Source organism: Crinia signifera, chromosome 6 (genome assembly GCF_055691185.1).
Source record: "Crinia signifera chromosome 6, ASM5569118v1, whole genome shotgun sequence".
Classification (NCBI taxonomy): Eukaryota; Metazoa; Chordata; class Amphibia; order Anura; family Myobatrachidae; genus Crinia; species Crinia signifera.
Genome location: NC_139222.1, coordinates 248,869,149 through 248,892,175, shown reverse-complemented (window position 1 = coordinate 248,892,175; position 23,027 = coordinate 248,869,149). Strand labels below are relative to the sequence as shown.

Here is a 23,027-nt window from a genome sequence, read left to right as displayed (position 1 = left end):
CCTCCCCCCATCCCCACCAATCATCTGCCAAGCAGCACTGACACCCACACCACTGGCAGCAGCTACAGGGGATGGGCTATCTGAGTTGTCTTTCCTTGCAACACAATGTTCAAGCAATGCCATTGCCTTACATCTATAAATTGTAGGTTTCTGATAAAATAACGTCTTATTCACAAAAGTTTTAAATGTTTGAAGCTTTTTGCAGCACTAGGAGGTTTATAATCCTCTTTGTGATATGTAGCAATAATTTGACCACATTTTATAATGTCAATGGCCATAAATGAGCCGTTATTAAGCTGTTTCTAATCATTTAGGTTAACACTAAGGTGTTACTGTACTACACACCGTGGGCGGGATGTACTAAAGGGAAAATGCGGTAGAACGGGGGTTTTACCACATTTTCCTATGTACCATTACCCATCTGCCCCATCTCCGCCGGGCAGGGTATCGCCACCTCTGGGTGGCAAAACCCTATAGAAGCCTATGGGCTTCTATCGCTGCCTGCTGCCCGCGTGACCCCCCCCTCCCATCCTCCATCGATCTCGTCCTCCCCCAGCAGGTGTCACAGCCGGGAGGACATCCGGCTGCAGAGGGGGGAGGAGACGCCGGGGACACTGACAGCCGCCGGGATGTGACAGAGACCCCCTACCTCCTTCGTCTGAAAACACCTGTGTTACCTCCAGTGGAAGAGCTCGCCTGCAGAGAATGACCACAGCTCGTGCCTTGGAGTTGTAAGTGGATTAGACAGCTACAGACCAGCCGAGTATCTGAAGTTTCAATGTCTCTGGGGTTGTTGTCCAAAGACCAAGTCAGCATTTGTTTTGTTGAGATCAAGTAATATTTTCCTCTATTTGGCGGGGGAATGTATGCCACCTACATTCCACATAGAAATGCGATCAGGCATTATGCAGTATACCAATGGAAAAGATACAGTGTCCCAAGGGACACACTCTCACCTCCACACAGTGAGACAAACAGAGTGTACATGTACATACCTCCCAACTCTTGAAGTGCTTGATCCGGGACGAAAATTTCGGGGGCGTGACCTAATTCAGGGGGCATGGCCTATACTCACGGCTCTCCCGCGAGGCCACCCCCCCATTTTGACGCTATGGGGGCATGACCCAGAGGCTCTGTGAGCCTCTAGCCATGCCCCCAGCCCCCTTAGTAGCCGACAGGGGGGACTTCAAACCCCCCCCTCACCGCGGGACACTGCCGGCCGCGGGAGGGACAGCGGGACAGACCCTGATAATCGGGACTGTCCCGCTGAAATCGGGACTGTTGGGAGGTATGCATGTATACTATATGACAACAAGGAGTTCAGAAGGGAGGGGGGCATAGAAAGAGAAAGAATGTAGCAAAAACAAACAGCCCAGAAATGTTAGCATTTAGGGCATGACTTCCTGAAAAAGCAAAGAGCATTCAAATAAGTGTACTGTATATTAATCTAGAGCAGACCTGTCCAACCTGCGGCCCTCCAGCTGTTGTGAAACTACACATCCCAGAAGGCATTGCCACAGTTTTGATATTAGGGAATGCTAAAACTATGGCAAGGCATGCTGGGATGTGTAGTTTTACAACAGCTGGAGGGACGCAGGTTGGACATGCCTGATCTAGAGTATGCTGCACCCGCTTAACCAACCACCCCCAAAACATTAGGGAAAAGAACAATCAGAGAACAAGAAGAGGCCCTACCAGAACTTCTGGTGCGGGCCAGCAGGCATAACAACAAAAATAATCACAGACCATTACTGTTCTACCCCATTCTATACGGTTATGTTAGAGAGGAAGGAAGAGACAGCAGAAAAGTAACGTATGTAACAAACTAATCAGAGCATAAGCCAGTGGTGCTGCCTTGTGCCACATCATAAATGCCACCCAGAGGGTACGATGTAATAGAGGGAGTAGCACAGACAATGTGGCCTAGGGTGAACTATAAGGCACTAAATACAGGGAGGCAATAATTGCGGTTTCAGCATCAAGGAGCGGTGTCTGTTATATCAGAAGAGTCCCCGTGGTTCAGATCTCTGAGGTAGGCAGAGGCATTGGATGGTGAGAAGTCTTTGAAGGAAGACCCATCATAAAGATGAAGTTTCGCCGGGTATAGTAAGCCAAATTTCCTGCCATTAGTGGCCAATGGAAATTTTGGCATAGTAGTCTTGTATCTCTGACTCAGCAGACCGGAGTCAGTCCCTGGGTTCCCAGCTGAAGTAGGGTGGGGGAGAAAAGAGGCTCATAGGGCCTTGTAACTGCGTCTGGAGGTGTCGGTGAGCGGAGAGGCAGCCTACTCCATGAGCCAGAAATCCTATTTATTATATTTCTCATAGTTTCTTATATACAGTAGCGCAGCAAATTCCGTTGCACTTTACAATAGGAGACAGTGATCTAACAAACTGGGTATTTAAAGAGAGTCAAGGTACGAGGGCCCTGCTCGCAAGCTTACAATCTACAGGGAAATAGCCATTGATACACAAGGATAGATACTGTATTCATTCATTCATTCCACCAGAATGCAAAGGTTCCTAATGTGCTGTATGATACGGTAACCCAGCAGTTTGGCCATGGGTCAGGAGGATGGAAAATGTGAAAAAGAAAGAGAGAATATGTGTTTGGCCTGTACAGTGGGGATGTGATTAGATAGGAACGGTATATAAAAGGTTAAGTGAATGACTGTGGAATTTGATAAGCTTGCCTTAAGAGGTGAGTTTTCAGGGAACTCTTGTAGGTTTGGAGACTGGAAGAGAGTCATTATGCGTGGGAGAGCATTCCACAGAGTGGTGCAGCCCAAAGAAAGTCCTGTAATCAGCAATGGGAGCGAGTAATGTGTGGATGAGATACATAGATCTTGTGAGGAGCAAAGAGGTCGGGTTGGAAGATATTTTGAGAGAAGAGAAGCGATGTATGTTGGTGTAGTTTGGTTTATGGCCTTGTGTGTAAGTAAAATAATTTTCTATTGAATACAGGTAACCAATGAAGTGACTGACAGTAGCTTTGCAGACAATCAATGTCTGGCTAATAAGATTAGCCTTGCAGCTACATTCATTATGGACTGTAGTGGTGAGAGCCTGTATTGGGGAAGGCCAATAAGGAGACTATTGCAATAATCAATGCGTGAGACGATGAGAGCTTGGATTAGAGGTTTAGCAGTGTCTTGTGTAAGGTAAGGGCAAATTTTGAATATGTTTTTAGGTGCATGTGGCATGATTTCCAGACAGATTGAATGTGGGGAACAAAGGAAAGTTCAGCGTCAAGAATGACACCTAGGAGTGATTGGCATATTCTCAACAGCAATGGAGATATCTGGTTGGTAACTATTTATTGGCTGAAATAAAATTCATTCTGTTTTAGAAATATTCAGTTTGAGGTGGAGAGATGACATCCAGGTCGAAACAGCAGATACAGTATGCATTCAGAGACACAACCCAATACAGATGGCGCCAGACCCATATTGACTGCTTAGAACGCCAGGCATATGGTACCTTAGCCTCACTGACTGAACTTGGTGCCATGACCCATACCTGCCACAGGTGAGTTTAAGTAGCATTGTTGCTGTACACCTACAGCATCTTTCTCCACACCACCGACAAGATGACTACATACAAAACCAGTCAGTCAGCTCCTCTCTAGGGTCCACGGCCCATCTCTCTTCACTGATAACGGCAGAGCTCCACAGTAGGATCAGATTGAGGCATCTAGTGGTTTCTGGCAGTACTGAGCTATCCTCTGCAGATCACATTCCTCAGCCTCCCCCGACCCTTGTGCAGGACATCAGAAGCATGGGTGGATGCTTCATGTTGCCGGCGCCTGTCTGTCAAACAATGGGCCTTATTCTAGTTCACACTCTGACAAAATCCTTCTTAGAGGGACAAAACCATGTGCACTGCAGGTGAGGCAGGTGTTACTTGTGCAGAGAGAATTAGATCCATCTAAGAAGGATTTAGTCAGAAAGAGTGAACTAGAATAAGGCCCATTGTGACAAGCAGGAGCAGGGTGAGCACCTCTACCAGTCGGAGCCTACCTGCTTTGCATCCCTCACCGAGTGGGTTCTGCTGACCTTGGTAATGATCAAATAGTTAGTGCATGGACTATCCCCTCTACCAATTGCCAGCAGGCACACAAAAAAGGAACTGCACATTTATCTGCCTATTGTTTATAGGCAAAACCCCGCAATCTAGCAGGATAGACAGTGCATGCAGTCTATCTCTGCGGGTGATAGTGACCCATGACCCGTAGGAAGTCAATGGAAATGCACAGCCTATCAGGTGCGAAATTCATATAAAGCATCTATCAGTTTTCAGAAATGTTGGGCGTGCCCATGTGAATGTAGGCATGCCGAAGCCTGCTGCACCCACCCTGAATTCAGCCATATCTGAGTCAACTAAAAGTCAGTCTACAAATGGCTATGACAGCTGCAAATGCTAATGGAGGAGAAAATAAGCTCCGTAAGTTTACCGTATTCTCCTTGTATTTGCGGGTCGTATACGGCCGAACCCATTCGTATGGGGATTGGCCATCTTAGTAAATTTCTCTCCAAGAGTAAGTTTTATGGAAGAAAACCAGATCCAGGCGATCGTGTACAGCAATATGATCTCCCAATAACAGTGGTAAACTTATGGCCCCCCATACACAAGGCCGGAGAATCCCATCTGATACTTCACCAGGCTCACCCGCAGTCATTTTACATTCAATCCCATTCACCACCCTGGTATAGAACGTATCCTGGTACTTATGTAGTATCTGGGCGTCCGATTTTGTGATTGTATGCCTTACCTTAAGGCATACAATCAGATGCGATGCGATGCTGCATAGGATTCAATGTTAAGAATGTCCGGTTCATTTCCCCACTATCCAAGTGGGCATAGAGTTGATTTTATATAGCGTGGCGAGCGCAGCGAGCCACCGAGCCCGAAGCGTGGCGAGCGAATGCATATTTCTTAAAAAGTATTCTGTGTCCGCTCGCCACGCTTCGGGCTTGGTGGCTCGCTACAGGTTTATATCCAACTCCAAGAAAAGTGGTGTGCCCCCTAGGGTGCACCGACGGGCGCTATCAGGGGTGTCTCGCCAAGAGCTGCCACTTAAAAAGGGGTTGTCAGCCCCAAGGACCAAGCAAAAAAAGAGAAAGAAGTGGCGCTGGTTTGATGAAAGGTATAAATGTTTTAATAACAATTAAGAATATTAAGTACAATTGCACAATATAAACAAGTAAAAAATGAGATAATGAAATTAATTGGGAATCAAGGGGATAAAAACAAATGAATTTGTTATGACTGGACCGGAAGCTGAATTGATGAATTGAGTAATGTGACCAGTTCCGTGGAATACAGAGGTATAATGATGCAAATAATCAAGAGGCCCACTGGGCTGATAGTTACCACACGGTGTCTCAGATGGTCTAGTCCCAGAAACAATTAGGAGGGTGTCCTCAATTGATTGCGATGGTGGGGCCACCATTGGCAATGACCCGATGTCAGCGGGGGCTTAGATGGTATATAGCCAGATATTTCCCACTTCGCTAGAGGTCCCAATTGGATGTTGTAAAAAGGCAGGTTTCCTCAAGGTTGGTAGACTTGGATGGCAGATGATGTAAGTGGCCAACCTCGATTCCTGCACTCAGTGTGACCAATATGTCCAGCTGGGATGATGACCAATGATGGTAATAAACTGAGAGAGCGTGGGTGATGAAACAGGGGTGATCCAGATGGTCTAGGTGGGCGAAGGTATTCAATAGGTACAATAATTCCGGTCCAGAGTAACTCCTAACGCGTTTCGCTGCTTGAAGGGTGCAGCTTTTTCAAAGGTGGAGTGTGTACTGTTAGCCATGGGGTTTTTATACCCATGGACAAATGAATGAGTCATAACACCTGTGGTGTAATTAACAAACAACATAATATGCATAAAAATTCGTATCAACAGAAGGCAAAACGATGGTAATATACACTAAGTAATTAATATAGAGCAGGATTTAAAAAACGAGTATTGTAAAGCATATTAAACAAGTAATGATTATAGTGACAGGAGAAATGTATGGAAACAATCATAAGCCAATCAGTTTGGGAGAGACCGGTTTTTGCATAATATTGTGAGTCATTGTCATGGTGATCGGCAGCCAGTCCAATCAAAAGACTTAGCTGTCCGGTCACGTGACAATAAACAGCGTGTTGCCGGGACCCGGAAGTCTCAGGGTCCTGCGTGCGCTACAAGCCTCGTTTCAGGCTCCGTCAATACGAGGCTTAGAACACGTGACAGCGTATCAAGCCTCGTTTTAGTATTGTTCAGGGATTGGTCAAATTTCCAGACCTGTCGAATCATGCTCCGTTTGTAGGTCCGTACGGAAATCTATGAGATGAGGGACATTGGGATTAATGAAATAAAAGCGGTGTGCAAATAAATAAAGATACGGGATCATAGTAAAAAGCCAGAGGTGTGTATTCTTATATAAACACGAAGACAGTATATTTTTAATTAAGCACATCCATAGATGATTCAAATATGTGGCATATAAACAGGCACAGAGACAGCTTGAGTCGGTTGTCATGGTATTAATTGGGATCACATGATGTTCATTGGGATCACAGTACAGTATATATAGAACTATTCTGTGTGAATCTATACATAGTGTCAATTCAAAGAGCGTGTGTATATATACACATCATAATAATGAGATTAATATTCATAATAATAATAGAGCTACAATATATAAGGTATTGATAATAATGAATAATCAATAAATGAGAAAAATTTAAAATAAATATAAATAAAAATAAATTAATAATAAAAAATTTTTTTTTGAAAAAATATATATTAGATTAAAATAAAAATGAAAGTCAAAATACATATGAATAAGGTCTGGTATATAACTATGCCTAGGGTCAATGAGATGAATCTAGTACTAGAGAGAAAATAGGGTCACATGGAACACGTTAGGTCGATAACTAGTATCTTGTAACATATATAATTTAATTTAATTTCATTTAAGAGGGACCCAGAGAGATATTTTGGAGCTAGTGGAAGCTCAACTAGATAACACTATTGAGCTCCACGGCTTCATTTAAGCCATTAGGAAAAAGAGAGTCCATCCGATACATCCAATGGACTTCTTTCCTACATAAAGATTTAAAGCGATCACCACCCCTTGTTGTTGTTGGGATGGATTCGACTCCTGTTAAGATTAGGAAGCCCGGATCTCCATTATGTACATCAGCAAAGTGTCGTGAGACACTATGTGTGGTTATCTTGTTTAAAATGTTCCGTCTGTGTTCCAGGAATCTCTGTTTGAGGGGACGGGTAGTCCGACCCACATAACAGAGATCACAGGCACAGCGCAGAACATAAATGACATAACAAGTATTGCAATTTATAAAGTTTTTGATATGGTAAGTAAGATCCTCACCATTCATATAAATACTATTACATTTTTTGGGCACAAATTGACATGTGAGGCAACGGTTTGCCCCACATTTGAAGAAACCATTGGGTTTAGGTTTTAACCAAGTGAGTCCATTAGGGTTCTCTTTCTTGGGATTAGAGGAGGAAGATAGGAGACTGGGAGCGAGGAGACTTTTCAAAGATTGATTCTTTTTGAAGATAAATTTAGGTTTTTGGGGTAATGTATCATCCAGTAAGGGATCATTTTTGAGTATATTATAATTTTTTGAAATAATATTTTTAATTTTTACGTAATGATCATTAAATTTTGAAATAAAAGCTAATTCATTATTGTTTTGTTTTGGTATTATTAGTCTCAGTTTTCTTTTCGAGGAGGTTTGATCTTTCTATTGTGCTGGTCTCGGAAAGGGCTTTTTTTTTAAATAAAGTCAGGATAATTTCGATCCCTGAAAGCGCCGGTTAATTCATTTGCTTGTTTTAAAAAAACAGAAGGGTCAGAGCAGTTCCTTTTTAGTCGTAATAGTTGACCTTTGGGTATATTGCGTTTCCATGCCGGATGGTGCGAGCTGGAAAAATGTAAGAAGTTGTTTGTACTCACTTCCTTGAAGAATGTACTGGTGGAGATTAAGTTATCTTTAATCTCGAGGGTCAAATCCCAAAAAATCAATTTTATAGTGATCAATTGAGTGGGTAAAATGTAAATTAAAAGTGTTTGTGTATATCCAACTCCATGCCCACTTGGATAGTGGGGAAAGGAAAAGGACCCCTTTTTCCCATTGAATTCTATGTTAAAATGGACTCAGACCATTTTAACATTGAATCCTATGGAAAAATCTTGACCATCGCATCGCATACGATTTGGTCGCATGCGATCCGATCAATAAGTCGGACGCCCAGATACTACATAAGTACCCGTATCCTTATTGCAGCAGTGGCCATCTCCAGATCCGATTTGCAGAACACACGGCCGGGCACTGGAATCATAAGTAAATGCAATAGGAGCAGACGCTTTCTACAAGCATACAAAAGGGTCATAAACTTATGGCCAGCTTCAGACTGAGTTTATGCAGACCCCTTTATAAGGCCAAGTAAACTTGCACCTGCAGTCTAATCAGACAGGCTTAAGTCGGATGTAGGATATAATTGTGGCTAATGAGTCATACACAATAAACACTCAATTGTTGGAGCTTGAGGTGTTTAACTACAAGTCAGGAGAAAGATCAGGGCGTAAAAGGTTTAAGGGTTTTACACACGGCGTGGTAACTATGGGCAGGAGGAAAGGGATTGACTTTAGGAATATTGCACAGAACTAAACAGGTTTCCTATAGATTAGGAGGCTGTAGCAAAGTCCAAAAAGTTAATGCACCGTAAAGTACTCTGAATACAGTAAGGATAGGTTTGAACATATGCAGTACCACCTATACCCGGAGATGTGCCCACCTCTACATTGGCAACTGGCTTTCATCATCATTAGTATGTACTCCAACCTACTAAAAGGTTACATGGATATATGTGCGTGTATTACAAGTAATATGGGAGAGATCAAATTGATTGATAAAATCAGAGACATTTAGGCACATTACCATTTTAGCAATACAAAAGTTCTAATTTTTTAGAATCAAAGGAATCTCACACAAATACACAAACTCTACACTGTTACCTCCTTGGCAGGATTCCAACCCAAGACCTCAGTGCTGGGAGGTAGTCATGACAATGAATATCAGAAGAGTTTTCCTATTTGTTATATAGAAGTGACCTTTTTGGCACCTAGTACAGGATTTCACCAGAACTGGATTCATATTTAAAACTTTATTACATCACAACTTTTAGGAAAGTGCATTGGGTGAAATCACAAACAGAAGACTTTGGATCAATAAAGTTTTTCGAATAGAAAAACCAGGTACAAAGTTCACCAATCACATTTTAGGCACTGGCGATTTTGAATCAAGGCCATAATCAACAGCTTCCAAGTTATTCTGCGAGTACAGTATCAAGAAGTTTAAGAGATCTTCTGGTGAAGTATAGGTCTCCTTCACGGCTGGATCCTGCATCATGAGATTATACCAGGCATTGAGGCTAGGGGTCTTTTCCAAATATCTACACAGGGAGGAAAATCAAAGTTTAAGTAATTTTCTCCATCTACATCATGTCCCTTATTCTGGTTTACTCAAAGACAAATTCCTTCTCAAATGGACAAGACCATGTGCACTGCTGGGGGGGGGGATATAGATCTCACTTTGAAGTAAAACCCCACCAGCAGTGCACAAGGTTTTGTCCTTCTGAGAAGGAATTTGTCTTTAGAGTGAACCAGAATAAGGGCCTATGGGTATAGCTCAACCCCCCTTCCTCAAATTTCAAATAATGGTAATCAAATGAGTGCGTGATTTCTCTTGCTTTGCTATCTATTTAGGAACCACTGGAGGTGGTCATGCTATTTATGTGCCAATTATACAGTTAGAATAGACTAGGAATGAAAACATGATGCTCTATTTGTGTATTTATACTGTACTCTGATTGGGCTCTACAGTACAGAGCATTATTTAGAGTGGCATGTAAGTTTTGGGAGTGGATCATGAGCTATTTCATGCAGCGCATGACTGGCCAAGCAAACGCATCAGCAGGTAATTCAGAACAAGGCCCAATCCAGGAGCAGCTCCACTAATGCTTGTGTGGGTGGAAAAGGGAAGAAGCTGGGTGTTTGCTCACAAGACCAAGTGTTTGGACGTTATGGCAAGCAGGCAGAATGGAGCTCTGAATAGAGGTGTGTTGTGTGTATTCTTACCCATCAACTTCAGACATGCTCAGCCTCTCAAACCAGGGCCAGATCATGTAGTCCACCATAGACACAGATGTTCCACTGAAGTAGGGAGTCTTTCTTTTAGCCAAGAGCTGAAAAAAAAAAAAAAAGGAAATCCAATGCAGAAGTTAGTGAACTGGGAACATTTGCACTTGAGGAGGAGAGCTTCAGTAAGGTGTAATAGCAGCCACCATCTACTGTAACTTAATTATCTAGCAATCTTTGAAATGACAAGAAGCCAACTGGATTTAATAGTCATTGGCGTTCGCAGCACATTATAGTAAATAAAAAATAAATAAATGCCAGCATCTGACACCTCCACTGCCACTGATCCACCCACATGCACAGGACTCCAACACCCCCATGACTGGTACGACACTGCCCCCTCCACACCAGCCGGGCTCTGCCACCACCAGGATCCAACACCTCCCTCCCCAGCTCCACACACGCCAGGTTACAACATCCTCAACCCCCCCAGCAGCTTGTCTGCCCTGCAGAATTCACTCAGTCGTAGCTGCAATCCTATCCTCCCATCACCACAGCACACAAAGCAGCTACCAACAAGTAATGCAGTCCCTCCTCCATGGATCTAGCGCCAAACCAAAAGTACTGTATCTGAACTATTAAAACTGGTTCTGCACCATAGACCAGGAATGAATGGTCCGTTTCTCCCATATGGCTGTATGCAATTACGCATTGCTCATGGCCAGATATCCAATTTCCTCATCCTTCATGCTGTGAGTGGCAGGCCCCAGAAACTCCAGTCTTAAATCTGTATACCTAAAATTGAATGTTTTAGGACTTAGTTAAAAATGGGAATAATGCACCCAACTGGCATCTGTACCAGAATGAAATTAGAGTAAAACTCCAGCCTTCTGTCCATCCAGAACCTCTGTAAATTTCTAAGTGATTGCAGAACAAGACATTTGCTTCATCTCTGGGAAGAGATGTGATGGAAATCAATGTGGGAGAAGAGCCAAGTAGATTAGGACACCTCTAGCTCATGACACCACTATCCCATGCATCTGCAGGAGGTCCTGAGTGGGATTGTCACACATACAACCAACTGTTTGTCAGACCACATGTCTGGCTTTCTAAATACCTATGTATAGACCCGATTCAGAGATGACCACTGAAGGGCAGAAATTGGGTAAGAGTCTTGTGGCAGCGGTCTAATCCACTCGGGGGAGGGCCACATGAGCCCCTCCCGCCCAAAACATGTCCAGCCCGTCCCTGGCTTTGCAGCTAAATTGCACTTTAGTGATTTGTCATCAAATTCTGCAGGAACATCACAGGAGGGACCCGCTGAGCATGGCAGCCTTCCCTGGGAGGCACCCCCCCGCCCCCCCCCCCCTTCCCTGGGAGGCACCCCCCCACGATCGGCACTCGCATCACCTACAGTATAATTGCTGGGGTGCTCACTCAGCAACAATGTAGTTCTCCATCCATAGCAGCACTCCCTCGTACTCCACAATAAATAGCCAACACAGTATATCGTGTTCTAACGTTTTGGGGTTTTACCACTTTATCATCTCATAACTTAACACAAGGTCCAGCACGTACAAACGTCAGGAGCTTGCCAGTGCATGATCCACTAGGCCATTTGAAGAATGCCAGACAATTGTAAGCAACTCACTAGGCAAATATAAATCTGTGTGGGGTTTGGAAATTGCAGTCCAGTCTCCTCTACACCAGGCTCATTAAATCCCAGAGAGGGGAAATCCAGGCACTTCCTCCTTGCACTTAATACCAGAGGTATCATTGATATCTGCATTTCCAAGGCATTATGTGCTTGACACACTGTAACAACTCCCTGGCAACCCAGAGCTCAATACTCCGCTGTAAGGAGACCAGAGATTAATATACAAGAAAAGCTGGAGTGCTAACTGACACTTATGCTTTCCTAGGATAGTCACAGAGGTTGGGAAGGATGCATTAAAACAACCCCTGCACCAATGAGGCAAAGCCTCTAATCCATGCCAGTTCATTCTGAGCAGCTGTCAAGAAGCATGAAGGATCCTTGCATCAAAACTAGAAGTTGACTTGAATGACCAACCTTAAGCAGCTGATTGAAGGAGACCTCTGTAACTTGCAGGAACTAGATTAGCATTACATGAACATGGCATAGGGGCAGATTTAGCTTGGAGAAGAGATAAACTGGGATAAAGCAGAGAAAAGGTAAAAGGAGATAAAGCACCAGCCAATCAGCTGTGTTTGAAAAAGACAGTTGGGAGTTGATTGGCTGGTGATTTCCCTCTTCTCCAAGCTTAAAAAAATCTGCCCCTTAGTCATTAACTGCTACCAACACATGTGCAGTAAAGCATCTGATGTGTCAGTACGCTTATCTACCAAGCTCCCTAGACAAGAGTGCAACCCAAATGTTTCCCTCGTCTGCCATGACAGGTCAAGAATTAGAAAAAAGGCAGAGGACAATGGCAGAAGTAAAAAAAAAAAAAAAAGACACATACAGTCCAGTAAAATAAGTAACAACCACTCAGGAAACCAACCTCAAACCCGGTACTTCTCCGCAGGTGGTGTACAAACAGGTGTGCCATGAGCCCTCCAAAGAGGAGGTGCAAGAAAGTGGGAGAAAAATTGACCCACCACCACAGTCCTAAAGGGCAACCACTCAGCCCCTTTTAGTCCTTTGTCTGGTCTCCCAATAGACCAACCCTATCTGACCCACAGGTAGACCATCTTGGGGTCTGGACTCCTATTGGAGGAGATTCCTCTGCCCAGGAACCCAGCCGTGACTTGTGCATTGTACAGACATTTTGCCATGTAGAAGGCAACCAGCAGAGTTTCACATGAAGTACTGTAAAGTGTCTGCAACATAATACAACTAAGAGAAAGCTCCATACATACTGTACATCATTTTTTAACACGCACTCTCAATTAAAGCATACTGCTGGGGTGCTTTGAAAGGTTAATATTGGAGTAAAACTCCAATATTTCGGGTTTATAAAGCATGTGGAATGCCACCTCATTCTTGATTTCCAAGAGTAACATTCCTAGTATATACAGGGTAAGTACAGGCGTTAAAATACTTATTGGGATTAGTCTGGATCCACCATCTTCATCCTGACAGCTGGGATTTTTATACCCAATTTTGAAAAGCAATTTTTTTTTACCTCTTCAAGTTTTGTAAATTTCTCCAGAAACTGTGCCTTCAAATCAGTTGAATCTTCATTACTCTTCTTTGCAAGCATAATCTTGTACAGCACAGGTGTAATCTGTACAAATATATTGTGTTAGAATAAGACAGACCACATACATACTTTCTGGGTAATATTAACAAGTCACAAAAGCAGATAATGTCAACCTGGGAAGGAGGGTTTACATTATCTGCATCTTCCTGAAATTTCCCTGATGAGACCACCAATCCATGAGGGAGTTTCTTTATGGGGAAAAAAACAAAACAAAAACCCATGAATGAATTGGTGGTTCAGGCCATTTCCTCAGTCGGGATTGGGGAGGGAAAAAACCCCCTTACACCTTGTTTGTTTATCAACCCGTCAAATACTAGAATTCCAAAAAGAACCATTTCAGATATGCAGGGTAAAGGTGGACATACATCTACAGATCGATTGTCAGATTGGGCTGGTTGGAACAAACACCTGGCAATATCTGAGTGACAGTTTTTGGCAGTTTTCCAGCATTTCAAAGCAAATTGTCAACTGTCATTTGCTCTCATCCATTACCAGGATTTTTTCCAACCAGCCCAATCAGACAATCAATCTGTAGATGTATGGCTGGCTTTACTGTGTAGCCTGGCACTTTGCCTGAATGTAAAGGTGCGTACAGACGCATCAATTTGATTTCAATTACCCCTCTCCACCACCTTTTAATTTTGCCTTTGATTTTCTATTTGTTTTAACATTCGATTGCACCTTGAATGTACATTGAATGCAAAAGTGCAGGTGTACACATTTGATTTACTGGATCAAATTCGATATTCCCTTTCCTGCACAGTCTATTTTTCTTTTCGAAAGAGAAAACGGGAGCGCACATCGAACCAAATGCCAGTCGAAAGTGTCCTAAAAACCATTCGATTAGGTTTCAATTCAGCTTCTATACACAAAATCAAATTGAAAACAGGGGAAAAAAAAAAAAAATATATATATATATATCTGTACTGGAGGAGTATAGAAATTATAGTGATACTGTAGATTATAATAAAAAAAAAAAAAAAAAAAAAAAAAAAAGTCAAAATGTAAACGAGAATCAATCTCCTCAGATCTGTGGGTATGGTTATGGCAATTAACATGAGAACATTCATCCAATGGTGTGAGCAACATCGGAAATATTCAGCCATTACCAATGTAATGTCCAAAGTTTCCAAGTTCAGAACACTTTAGTAGCTCTAGCATTTGTTGGAAGTGTGGCTCCCGTGGTTTTAAGTCTGGCCAGAGGTGTAATAGTTGCACTCTAACCGGTACCTCTGTGCTGTTTTAGTTAATACAGCAATCCCTCATATATGGTGTCTCCCAGCTGTTGGCGCTAGTCCATAGATTTCAGCTTCTGCTAGAGCCCACACTGCCGTGTGTTGTCAGCTAGTTGGGTCAGTAATAGGAGGTAGGAATCACCAAACCCCAATATCCATCCTCCCCAGTGAAAATAAAGCTCCCAGTCATTCCTACCTTGGAGAAATGTTCCAGTAGTATCTTCTCTTGTGCCTTCGTATAAGGGTCTGCTGGAGTCAGCTTAGGGCCAGGAAAAGCTTCATCCAGGTAGTCACACACGATGGGAGATTCATAGACTATTTGGCCATCAGAGGTTTCAGTAGAAGGGACCAGACCCAGAGGGCTTTTCTCAAAAAACCAGTCAGGCTTGTTCTTTAAATTAATGTTCACGACTTCATGTCTAAACAAAGACAAATATGCAAATTGTAAGAGCCTCTGCATACCAGTAGTGTAGTTATGGACAAAACAATAAATTTTAATATATAACTCACCCGTTCAAAAGTTTAGGGTCAGTTAGATATTTCCTTATTTTTTTTAAAGAAAAAAGCACAATTTATTTTTATTTCGAATGAGGATAACAGTCATAAATACACTATACATTGCCCATTTCCAGCAGACATCACTCCAGTATTCTAATGGTACTGTACATTGTGTTTGCCAATTGCGTTAGCATACTAATAGACAATTAGAAAACCCTTGTGCAATTATGTTAACACAGCTGAAAAGGAGTTTGCTTGTTAAAGATATAAAACTGGCCTTCCTTTGTGCTAGTTGAGTATCTGGAGCAGTGGTGTCAAACACATTCCTCCTGCTGATATTTAACTATGCATCCCAGCATGCCCTGCCACAGTTTAAGCAACCCATTATATAAAATATGTGGCAGGGTATGCTGGGATGTGTAGGTCCATAACAGCTGTTGGCCTGTGAGTTTGACTCCACTGATCTGGAGCACCACACTTAATTATACTCTCAAAATGACCAGAAATAGGACTTCATGTGAAAGTTGACAGTATTCTTGTTCTTAGAAATGAAGGCTATTCCATGTGAGAAATTGCCAAAAAACTGAACATTTCCTACAATGGTGTGTACTACTCACTTCAGAGAACAGTATAAACAGGCTCTAGCCAGGGTAGAAAGAAGAGAGTCCCTGGTGCACAACTAAGCAAAACGACAAGTTCATTAGAGTCTCACAGGTCCTCAACGAGCAGCTTCATTAAAATGGTACCTGCAAAACACCAGTGTCAACTGAAGCGGGTGGGCAGCTGATATCAGCTCCCCGCCCAGCATCACAGCCCATTAACATGGGAACGCCCTTGAAATGGTCCCGTTCCCATGGGCATGACCCCTTGCCTGGTGCAAGCAAGCAGCTCACCATGCCCGCTCGCACCAAGCATCTGCTCATAAATTCACAGACGCTAGACATTAGTCCCCCGTGCGAACATGCGGGGGAGCAATGAAGTCAGGATAACCCCCTAAAAGCTGTTGTGCCCAAATCCGAGAGATCTGGACACATTTTTCACATCGAATGTGTACACACTATTGCACACACTCGTGAATCCCAGGCTGGGTTTTGAATGCTGTAACAATGCACAATATGTTTTTAGATCGTCTGTAAGATTGCAGGGTGTATAAACTCTTTATCATCTATTCCCCTTAAACTCCAGACAATTTGTCATTTGCACATATGGGGTGCAGGGCCGCTGTAAGAATGCATTTAACGACTATCCGTTGCCGAGGCGTTCACATCATATGGGTAGCGGGAATGCCCAGCATTTTATGGAATGCAGGTGGGCCAATGCCTGCTGGGGGCGGGCGGCTGACATGACATGAGCACCAGCTTCCTCTTTGGCAGACAACGTTAATAGAGGTCAGTTCAGACTGACTTATTTCTGAAGGGAAGAAAATTCATTTAGTGGTTGTCGACCGTTAAAGGCTTTCTCTCCCTTTTAGCCGGATGTGAGGGGATGTGTTACCGACGCTGCTGAATTGGGCCCATAATCTGATTTGTAGCCAACTTCAAAATGAAATATATAAAATCCAGTTTTGAAGTTGGCCCTTTGTGGGCTGCAGCCATTGCAAATAGCTGACTACTCAGTACATGGCATTACAGAGAGAAATAAGATATAAATGTGGTTGATCGTTTGGAGGGGGCAGGATGGACAGCACACGATATGCCACATCTCTCCTACCAGGTGCCACCTGCAGCGATCTCCCCGATTTCACTAGGCAGCTTTAGAAAGAACCCCAATTAGAATACATTTATAAAAATAAGAAAATAAATCATGTGCTACATTATCCAGGGCAGGTTTATGAGAATACAGTGTATGTGAATACAGTATGAGAATATGGTGTACAGTTTGCTTACTTTATTCCCTTGGCAAGGAGGACAAGCCTGGCTCTCTGGGCATAGGGACAGAATCTCATGCTGTAAAGTCGGACAACTCCTTCCGGTACTGGCCCTGGGGCATCACTGCCTGAAATAAATAGCTTTTATTCAGTATGTACGTTACAGAAATTCAACAGTAGACTACCTGCAGTAAATAGTCTAGAAGAATATACCCCATGTACTGTAATAGTAACTTTCTATGTCACATATTATATAAAAATATATTACAGTACTTCCAGTAATCCTGCATCCTGGAAATACTCCATGGCAAGGGAATGGGTTCTCTCCCATCAGCTGCAGGAGAACCAGTTGCAGAAGACACAGGGGATTACTCAGTAGCAAAGTGCATTTAAACCAGGGTTAGCTACATTTACAGAACTGCAGGGGGGGGGGCATGCCCAATATCGGAGTCATAAAGCCCCATTCCGGCAAATACCAGGAATCGCAGGTGCTTAGCCCTGCCCAAAAATGCCACGAATCGCTGTATTTAAACACCACGTAGCGGTGATGTCAGTGGCCGGGAGACATGTTTTCCTGGACAAAAAAAAAAAAAAATTTAAAAAATTTCGCCCGAATGCCCGGTGCCTGTCAATCACCTTGCAAGCAGCCAGTGAAGGCTAGCCTTTGTACAGTCTACTTGCAATAAGACCCAGTGCATTGTGCTCATGTGCGGCCTTTCGATAATCTGCAGGCCTGCAAAATACATTGATAACACTACAGTGAGAGACTGGGTCGTGCCGATAAGCACCAAAGTTACTTACAGAAAAGGTTTTGTTTCAAAACTTTGTGAAGCCTACCAGATATGGAGTATGTCACATTGCGTGTGCACTGCAGTGTAAGGCAGGGGTGAAACAGAGTTCCACCACCTGTAATCAGAGCGAGATTTAAACTTCATGGGGCCCTAGGCAAGTTACCGGTATAGGGCCCCCCTCCCTCAAACAAACCAATCCACAGTACTTTTGTTCCTGATTCATGCCAACTTACATTTGTAATTTTATCGCCTTGAACACACCATAACGCCCCTTATACATTATGCCACAACTAATCCCCATTACACAATATGCCAGACAGAGCACCCATATCCACTTTTCCCCAGGTAGAGCCCCCATTAGGAAAGAGGAGGAACCTGTGTGGAGAAGAGGTGTTCCAGATGAGGGAGGTGGATGCGAGGAGTGAGTGAGCAGAAGAGAAAAGGGTATTCTCCATACAGAGCCTACTATGTTCTGTGGCTACAGTGGCTCTGCTGCGAGTCTCTATGGTGCTGGATATGCTGCCGGTAATGGTGAGTGGAGGAGCTTTTGGCATCTGATTAGCTGCACAAGCTCCTCTAAGCTGATGTAGCTGCCGGCAGCATGCTACATGAGGAGCGTGGTGAATGATGGGGCGGGGCCATGTGCTGAGTCTCTTCCCAGATTACTTTTCAAGCCCCGTCCCTGTTCATTAAGGATTTACGCATTCCATAGTCTAGTGGTGTTGCCCGGCAGAAGGGAGAATTGAGCAAAAGCAAACAGGCATGATTTGGGAGGCACGACCAGTCCCCTTGCTACCTGCCAGGCCCTAGATGGGTGCCTAGTGCTAAACCTGGCCTATAACTGTAGGTGAAACTAATTCCATCTCCATCATGGTCCTTCACAGTAATACCTACTGAAAAGCACATTCCACCACCCATATTAATAGATGATTCAGGAGGCATTAGGATCACTAACAAGCTGGAACCACCTCCCCCTCCAAAGGTCCAGGGGCTCCACCCCTCCTGGTGCTCAAGTGGAAGAGGAGTTCACAACTTTTCCAGAACCACTAAGCCCTGCTGGGACTGTAATTATAGGGATTTCACATCTGACCATCGCACAGTGTGTGGGTACCATTAGTACCGCAATCAATTTGATTTATCCGGCTGGTCAGCCATGGATAGCTTTAAAACCTCCGGGCCCTCCAAAAAGTTGGGCAAGTCTCCCACACCAGCCACTCACATCCCCCATTTACAATGCATAAGTGGGTGGCCTGAAAAGATCCAATGTTGAAACACATATTGTTCCTGCCCCCTGCTCTACAGAGCCTGCTTTCTTAGTACATACAAACACTACCTGCCACAGCCTCTCCCTGCAGCCCAACAGCTTTCTATTGAGATGGGGCTCAGCAGCGTGGTTCCCGGAAGGCCAGTTGCGCACTAGCAGGCAACCTTTGAGGAACATTGAAGCCCAGTCAGCACAGAGTGGTAGCTGTAAAGGTGGGGTGGCACAGGCCAGGTTCACAAGGGGTAAGCATACATGGAGGACAAAGCCACACAGCCTACCACTGCAGCCACCATGCCGCTATGTGCGCATAGAAAATGAAATGTAGTGAACAGACAAGCAAATAGCAACATACCCTGCGCTGTACACAACATGCTTTTTAAAGTTTGTAAACAGTGGCCCATTTTATGGGCCAGATGCACTGAGCTTCAAAAGTGATAAAGTGGAGTGTGATACACAGCCAGCTCCTACCTGCCATGTCACAGACATTCATTTAAAAATGGTCAAGTAGGAGCTGATTGGTTGGCTGTTTATCACTTTTGAATCTTAGTGCATCAGGCCCTATTACTACAAATTAAGAGGAGTTCACTGGTTGATGTGGGTTATTAGACAGCGGTGTGTGCTCCTGTGTAGCCAGTGTTCCTGGCTGGTTCCGGTTGATAGATCTACAGTGCTCAAAAGGTTCTCAACCTCTGTCCTCAGAATCACAGGTGAAATAATTAGCTCCACCTGTGATCTTTTAAAATGTGTCAGTGAAAAAATAAGTGCACCTGTGGGGTGACCTGGAAAACGTGTACTGTGGGAGGGGGGGGTCCTGAGGACCGAGGTTGAGAACTACTAAGATAGACAGTCAATAGGTCTACCCCAAACAGTCAAAATATGAAAAGGTAAACATGAGTTTTTTTTTTTCAGATGCACCAAGCTTCAATAAGGTGGAGAGTGATAAACTAACTTTTTCATGTCGCACTTCTGACTGTCTCCAGCTTTTGTGAAACTAAACATCCCAGCTTGAACTGCAACTTTCTTTTTCAGTGAAACTGGCATGGCATGCTGGGATATGTAGTTTTACAAGAGCTGGAGAGCCGCAGGTTGGCCAGGTGTGATTTGCACAGGTTCTCAAAGTCTGTCTGCAGGACCCAACACAGTGCATGTATTGCAGGTCTCCTTACAGAATCAAGTAAAGTAAATAGCTCCACCTGTGTATCTTTTAAAATGTGTCAGTCGGTAATGAGTGCACCTGTCGGGTGACCTGGAAAATTTAAACTGTAAGGAGTCCGGAGAAGAGAGTTTGAGAACCACCGATTTAGATACTAGACACTGAGGGGCAGATTTATTAAGCTTGGTGAAGTGATAAAGTTTTCGGTTTTTATCACCGGCCAGTCAGCTCCTAACTGAAGTTACAGGTTTGGTTCGAAAAATGACAGGTGGGAGCTAATTGGCCGGTGATAAAAGCCAGACACTTTATCACTTCACCGAGCTTAATAAATCTACACCTGTGTGAGATGTATGAAGCCTTGAAAAAGTGTTAAAATAATAAAGAGTGATAAGACACCAACCAATCAGCTCCTACCTTTCATTTTTCAAAACAGCCTGTGACATGGCAATGGTTGGTGGTTTAGGCTATGGTATATTAGATCTACAATGTCTAGGTCTACAGCCTTATGATCGACAGTGAAAAGGTCGACATGAGTTTTTCCTGTTTCTTTGGTGTCTACAGTATGTCGACATGGACACTGGCCAAGTGTAGCGCGTCCCCTCGCAGGCTAGGCTTCGGGGCACACTATTGTTTTCTCCCTCCACACCAGGGATGGGAACCTTTGACCCTCCAGCTGTTGAATTACACATCCCAGCATGCCCTGCAACAGTTGCTATTTGTCCATGCTAAAACTGTTGCAGGGCATGCTGGGATGTGTAGTTTGACAACAGCTGGAGGGCCGAAGGTTCCCCATCCCTGCTCAACGCTGTAGTGGATGGTAGGGTATGAAATGCTGACTCAATACACGTCGGCTCAAAATTGTCAAAAAAAAAAATGCATGTTAACCTCATGTCGACCATTTCCATGTTGACCTTTGGACCCTGTCGACCAATAGTGGTCAACCATATGACTGTCAACCTAGAGTCAATCATCAGTCCGGATACCGGTGGTTTATAATTCTCCATTTTATCACTTTTCAAGCTTAGTACATCAGGCCCACTATCTAGTCCACCTAATAAGTCACACCCGTTCCAGGTATGTGAGTGCAGTAAGTGCGAGGTGCAGAGGGGTGTGCGCTGTAATACTGAACTGCAGCAAGTGTGAGATTGTACTGTGGGCGGGTTCTTACTGTATACAACAACCATATACTGTACTGTATACAGGGTCCAGTGTAAGGATTCTCGGAGCCCTGTGTGATAAAGCCAGAGATGAGGTTTTGCCGGGAAGGGGGTGTGAGAACCTGGAGTTGAGAGCAGCACCCGTCATTTGTCACTTTAGCTTGTTATACAGTGTTATGTAGGGTACACACCAGGGCGACCCGCTCACGATGCACATCGTGAGCGGGTCGTCAGTGTCTCGTCCGACCCGCTCACGGTGACGCGGGGGGGGGGGCACAACCCACGCACGATGTGCACCGTGAGCAGGTCCGATCCGATGGCGACCCGCACCCGGCTGTATGGTCGTCATTCAGATCCTACCTGCAGCAGGTAGGATCTCAATAACGACCGACCCGCGGGACCGCGCATCGGATCGGTATCGGTCCACACCAGGACAGAAAAGGGCCCAATCAGCACACAATCTACATCCAATTGGTCGGAATTGGATCTAGATTGAGGGGATCGGGCCCTAGTCGTCCTGGTGTGTACCCAGCATAAGATATTGCTAGATATGCTCCCATATACTGTATGGTGTACTGCCAGTAGGTCTCTGTGCTAGGTGGCCTCAGAAGCCCCACTGGATGCTAGAGCTCTAAGGGCCAGATGTATAAAGCTTCAAAAGTGATAAAATGGAGAGTGATAAACAGCCAGCCAATCAGCTCCTACCTGCCATGCTACAGGCTGGGTTTAAAAAATGATAGGTAGGAGCTGATTGGCTGGCTGTTTATCACTCTCCATTTTATAACTTTTGAAGCTTGATACATCTGGCCTTAAGCCTGACATACACAGGTTACCAGGACATTGGGGGAGATGTATCTAAGCTGGGAGAGAAATTAAGTGGCGTGATCTAGAGTACCAGCCAACCCACTCCTAACTGCCATGTTACAGGCTCTGTAGAAGACAAAAAAAAGCGATAACATGCCAGTCAATCAACAATGTTTAAAAATGACAGTTAGGAGTTAGACAGCTGGTGCATTATCGCCTACCACTTTATCTCTTCACACATCTAACCCAATTGATAAAAAATTAACAAATTCCCCCTTAAGTCTTAGGGTGGATATACTACTACTACTCTAAATTCCCCATATGTAAGCTTCCCATTCCCCATATGTAAGGTCCCATACACACAAGCTCAGCGCTACACCCATGATATAACACACACTTACCCTTCCCCAAACTCCACTGTGATCCAGTCATTTCTGCAGAGAGACGGTCTGTGCTGCCAGCTATATATCCTGCATTACAGGGAGCAGAGAGATTAATGACACATTACTTATGCACAGCAGCTCTCTGTATACATTGTAGCCAGTGTGACATACCAGTGAGGAAGCCCAGCTGCACTCTATGCTGTAGAACTACTGTCTTCCCTGCAGCCTACATATATAGCACTTCCTGCAGAAGCAGGGCCCTCCCTCCTTGCTCTCCACCAATCATCTGCCAAGCATCACTGACACATACACATCACTGACAGCAGCTGAGTCTGTCATGCTATGCAACACAATGTTCAAGCATTTTTTTTAGATTCAGCATTGCCTTTGCCTTACTTTTATACATTGTATGGTTCTGCTAAAATAACCTCTTATTCACAAAAATATACTGTATATTGTTTAAAGCAGGCAAGTCCAGACTAT

General features: G+C 44.0%; 1 protein-coding gene across 1 annotated transcript; it reads right to left on the bottom strand.

Moving 5' to 3' along the window:
• Window positions 1-9,180: 9,180 nt before the first annotated feature.
• LOC146009178 (glutathione S-transferase omega-1-like) lies at window positions 9,181-22,842 on the bottom strand. Its single transcript, XM_083149289.1, has 7 exons — window positions 22,716-22,842; window positions 22,563-22,631; window positions 17,012-17,120; window positions 14,824-15,046; window positions 13,315-13,416; window positions 10,169-10,275; window positions 9,181-9,483 (listed from the first exon to the last, which is right to left on the bottom strand). Exons 2-7 carry the CDS (start codon window positions 22,591-22,593, stop codon window positions 9,303-9,305), a joined length of 753 nt encoding a protein of 250 aa, XP_083005415.1. The 5' UTR covers window positions 22,594-22,631; window positions 22,716-22,842; the 3' UTR covers window positions 9,181-9,302.
• Between the last annotated feature and the right edge of the window lie 185 nt (window positions 22,843-23,027).

Bases quoted from the DNA above. Each gene is read 5' to 3' on its own strand.
- LOC146009178 (XM_083149289.1), bottom strand. From the start codon at position 22,593: ATGACTGGATCACAGTGGAGTTTGGGGAAGG. The intron at 13,417-14,823 runs GTAGGAATGACT...ATATTTGTACAG, and splicing joins TACTGGAACATTTCTCCAAG to ATTACACCTGTGCTGTACAA. The intron at 9,484-10,168 runs GTAAGAATACAC...CTCCCTGTGTAG, and splicing joins AGCATGTCTGAAGTTGATGG to ATATTTGGAAAAGACCCCTA.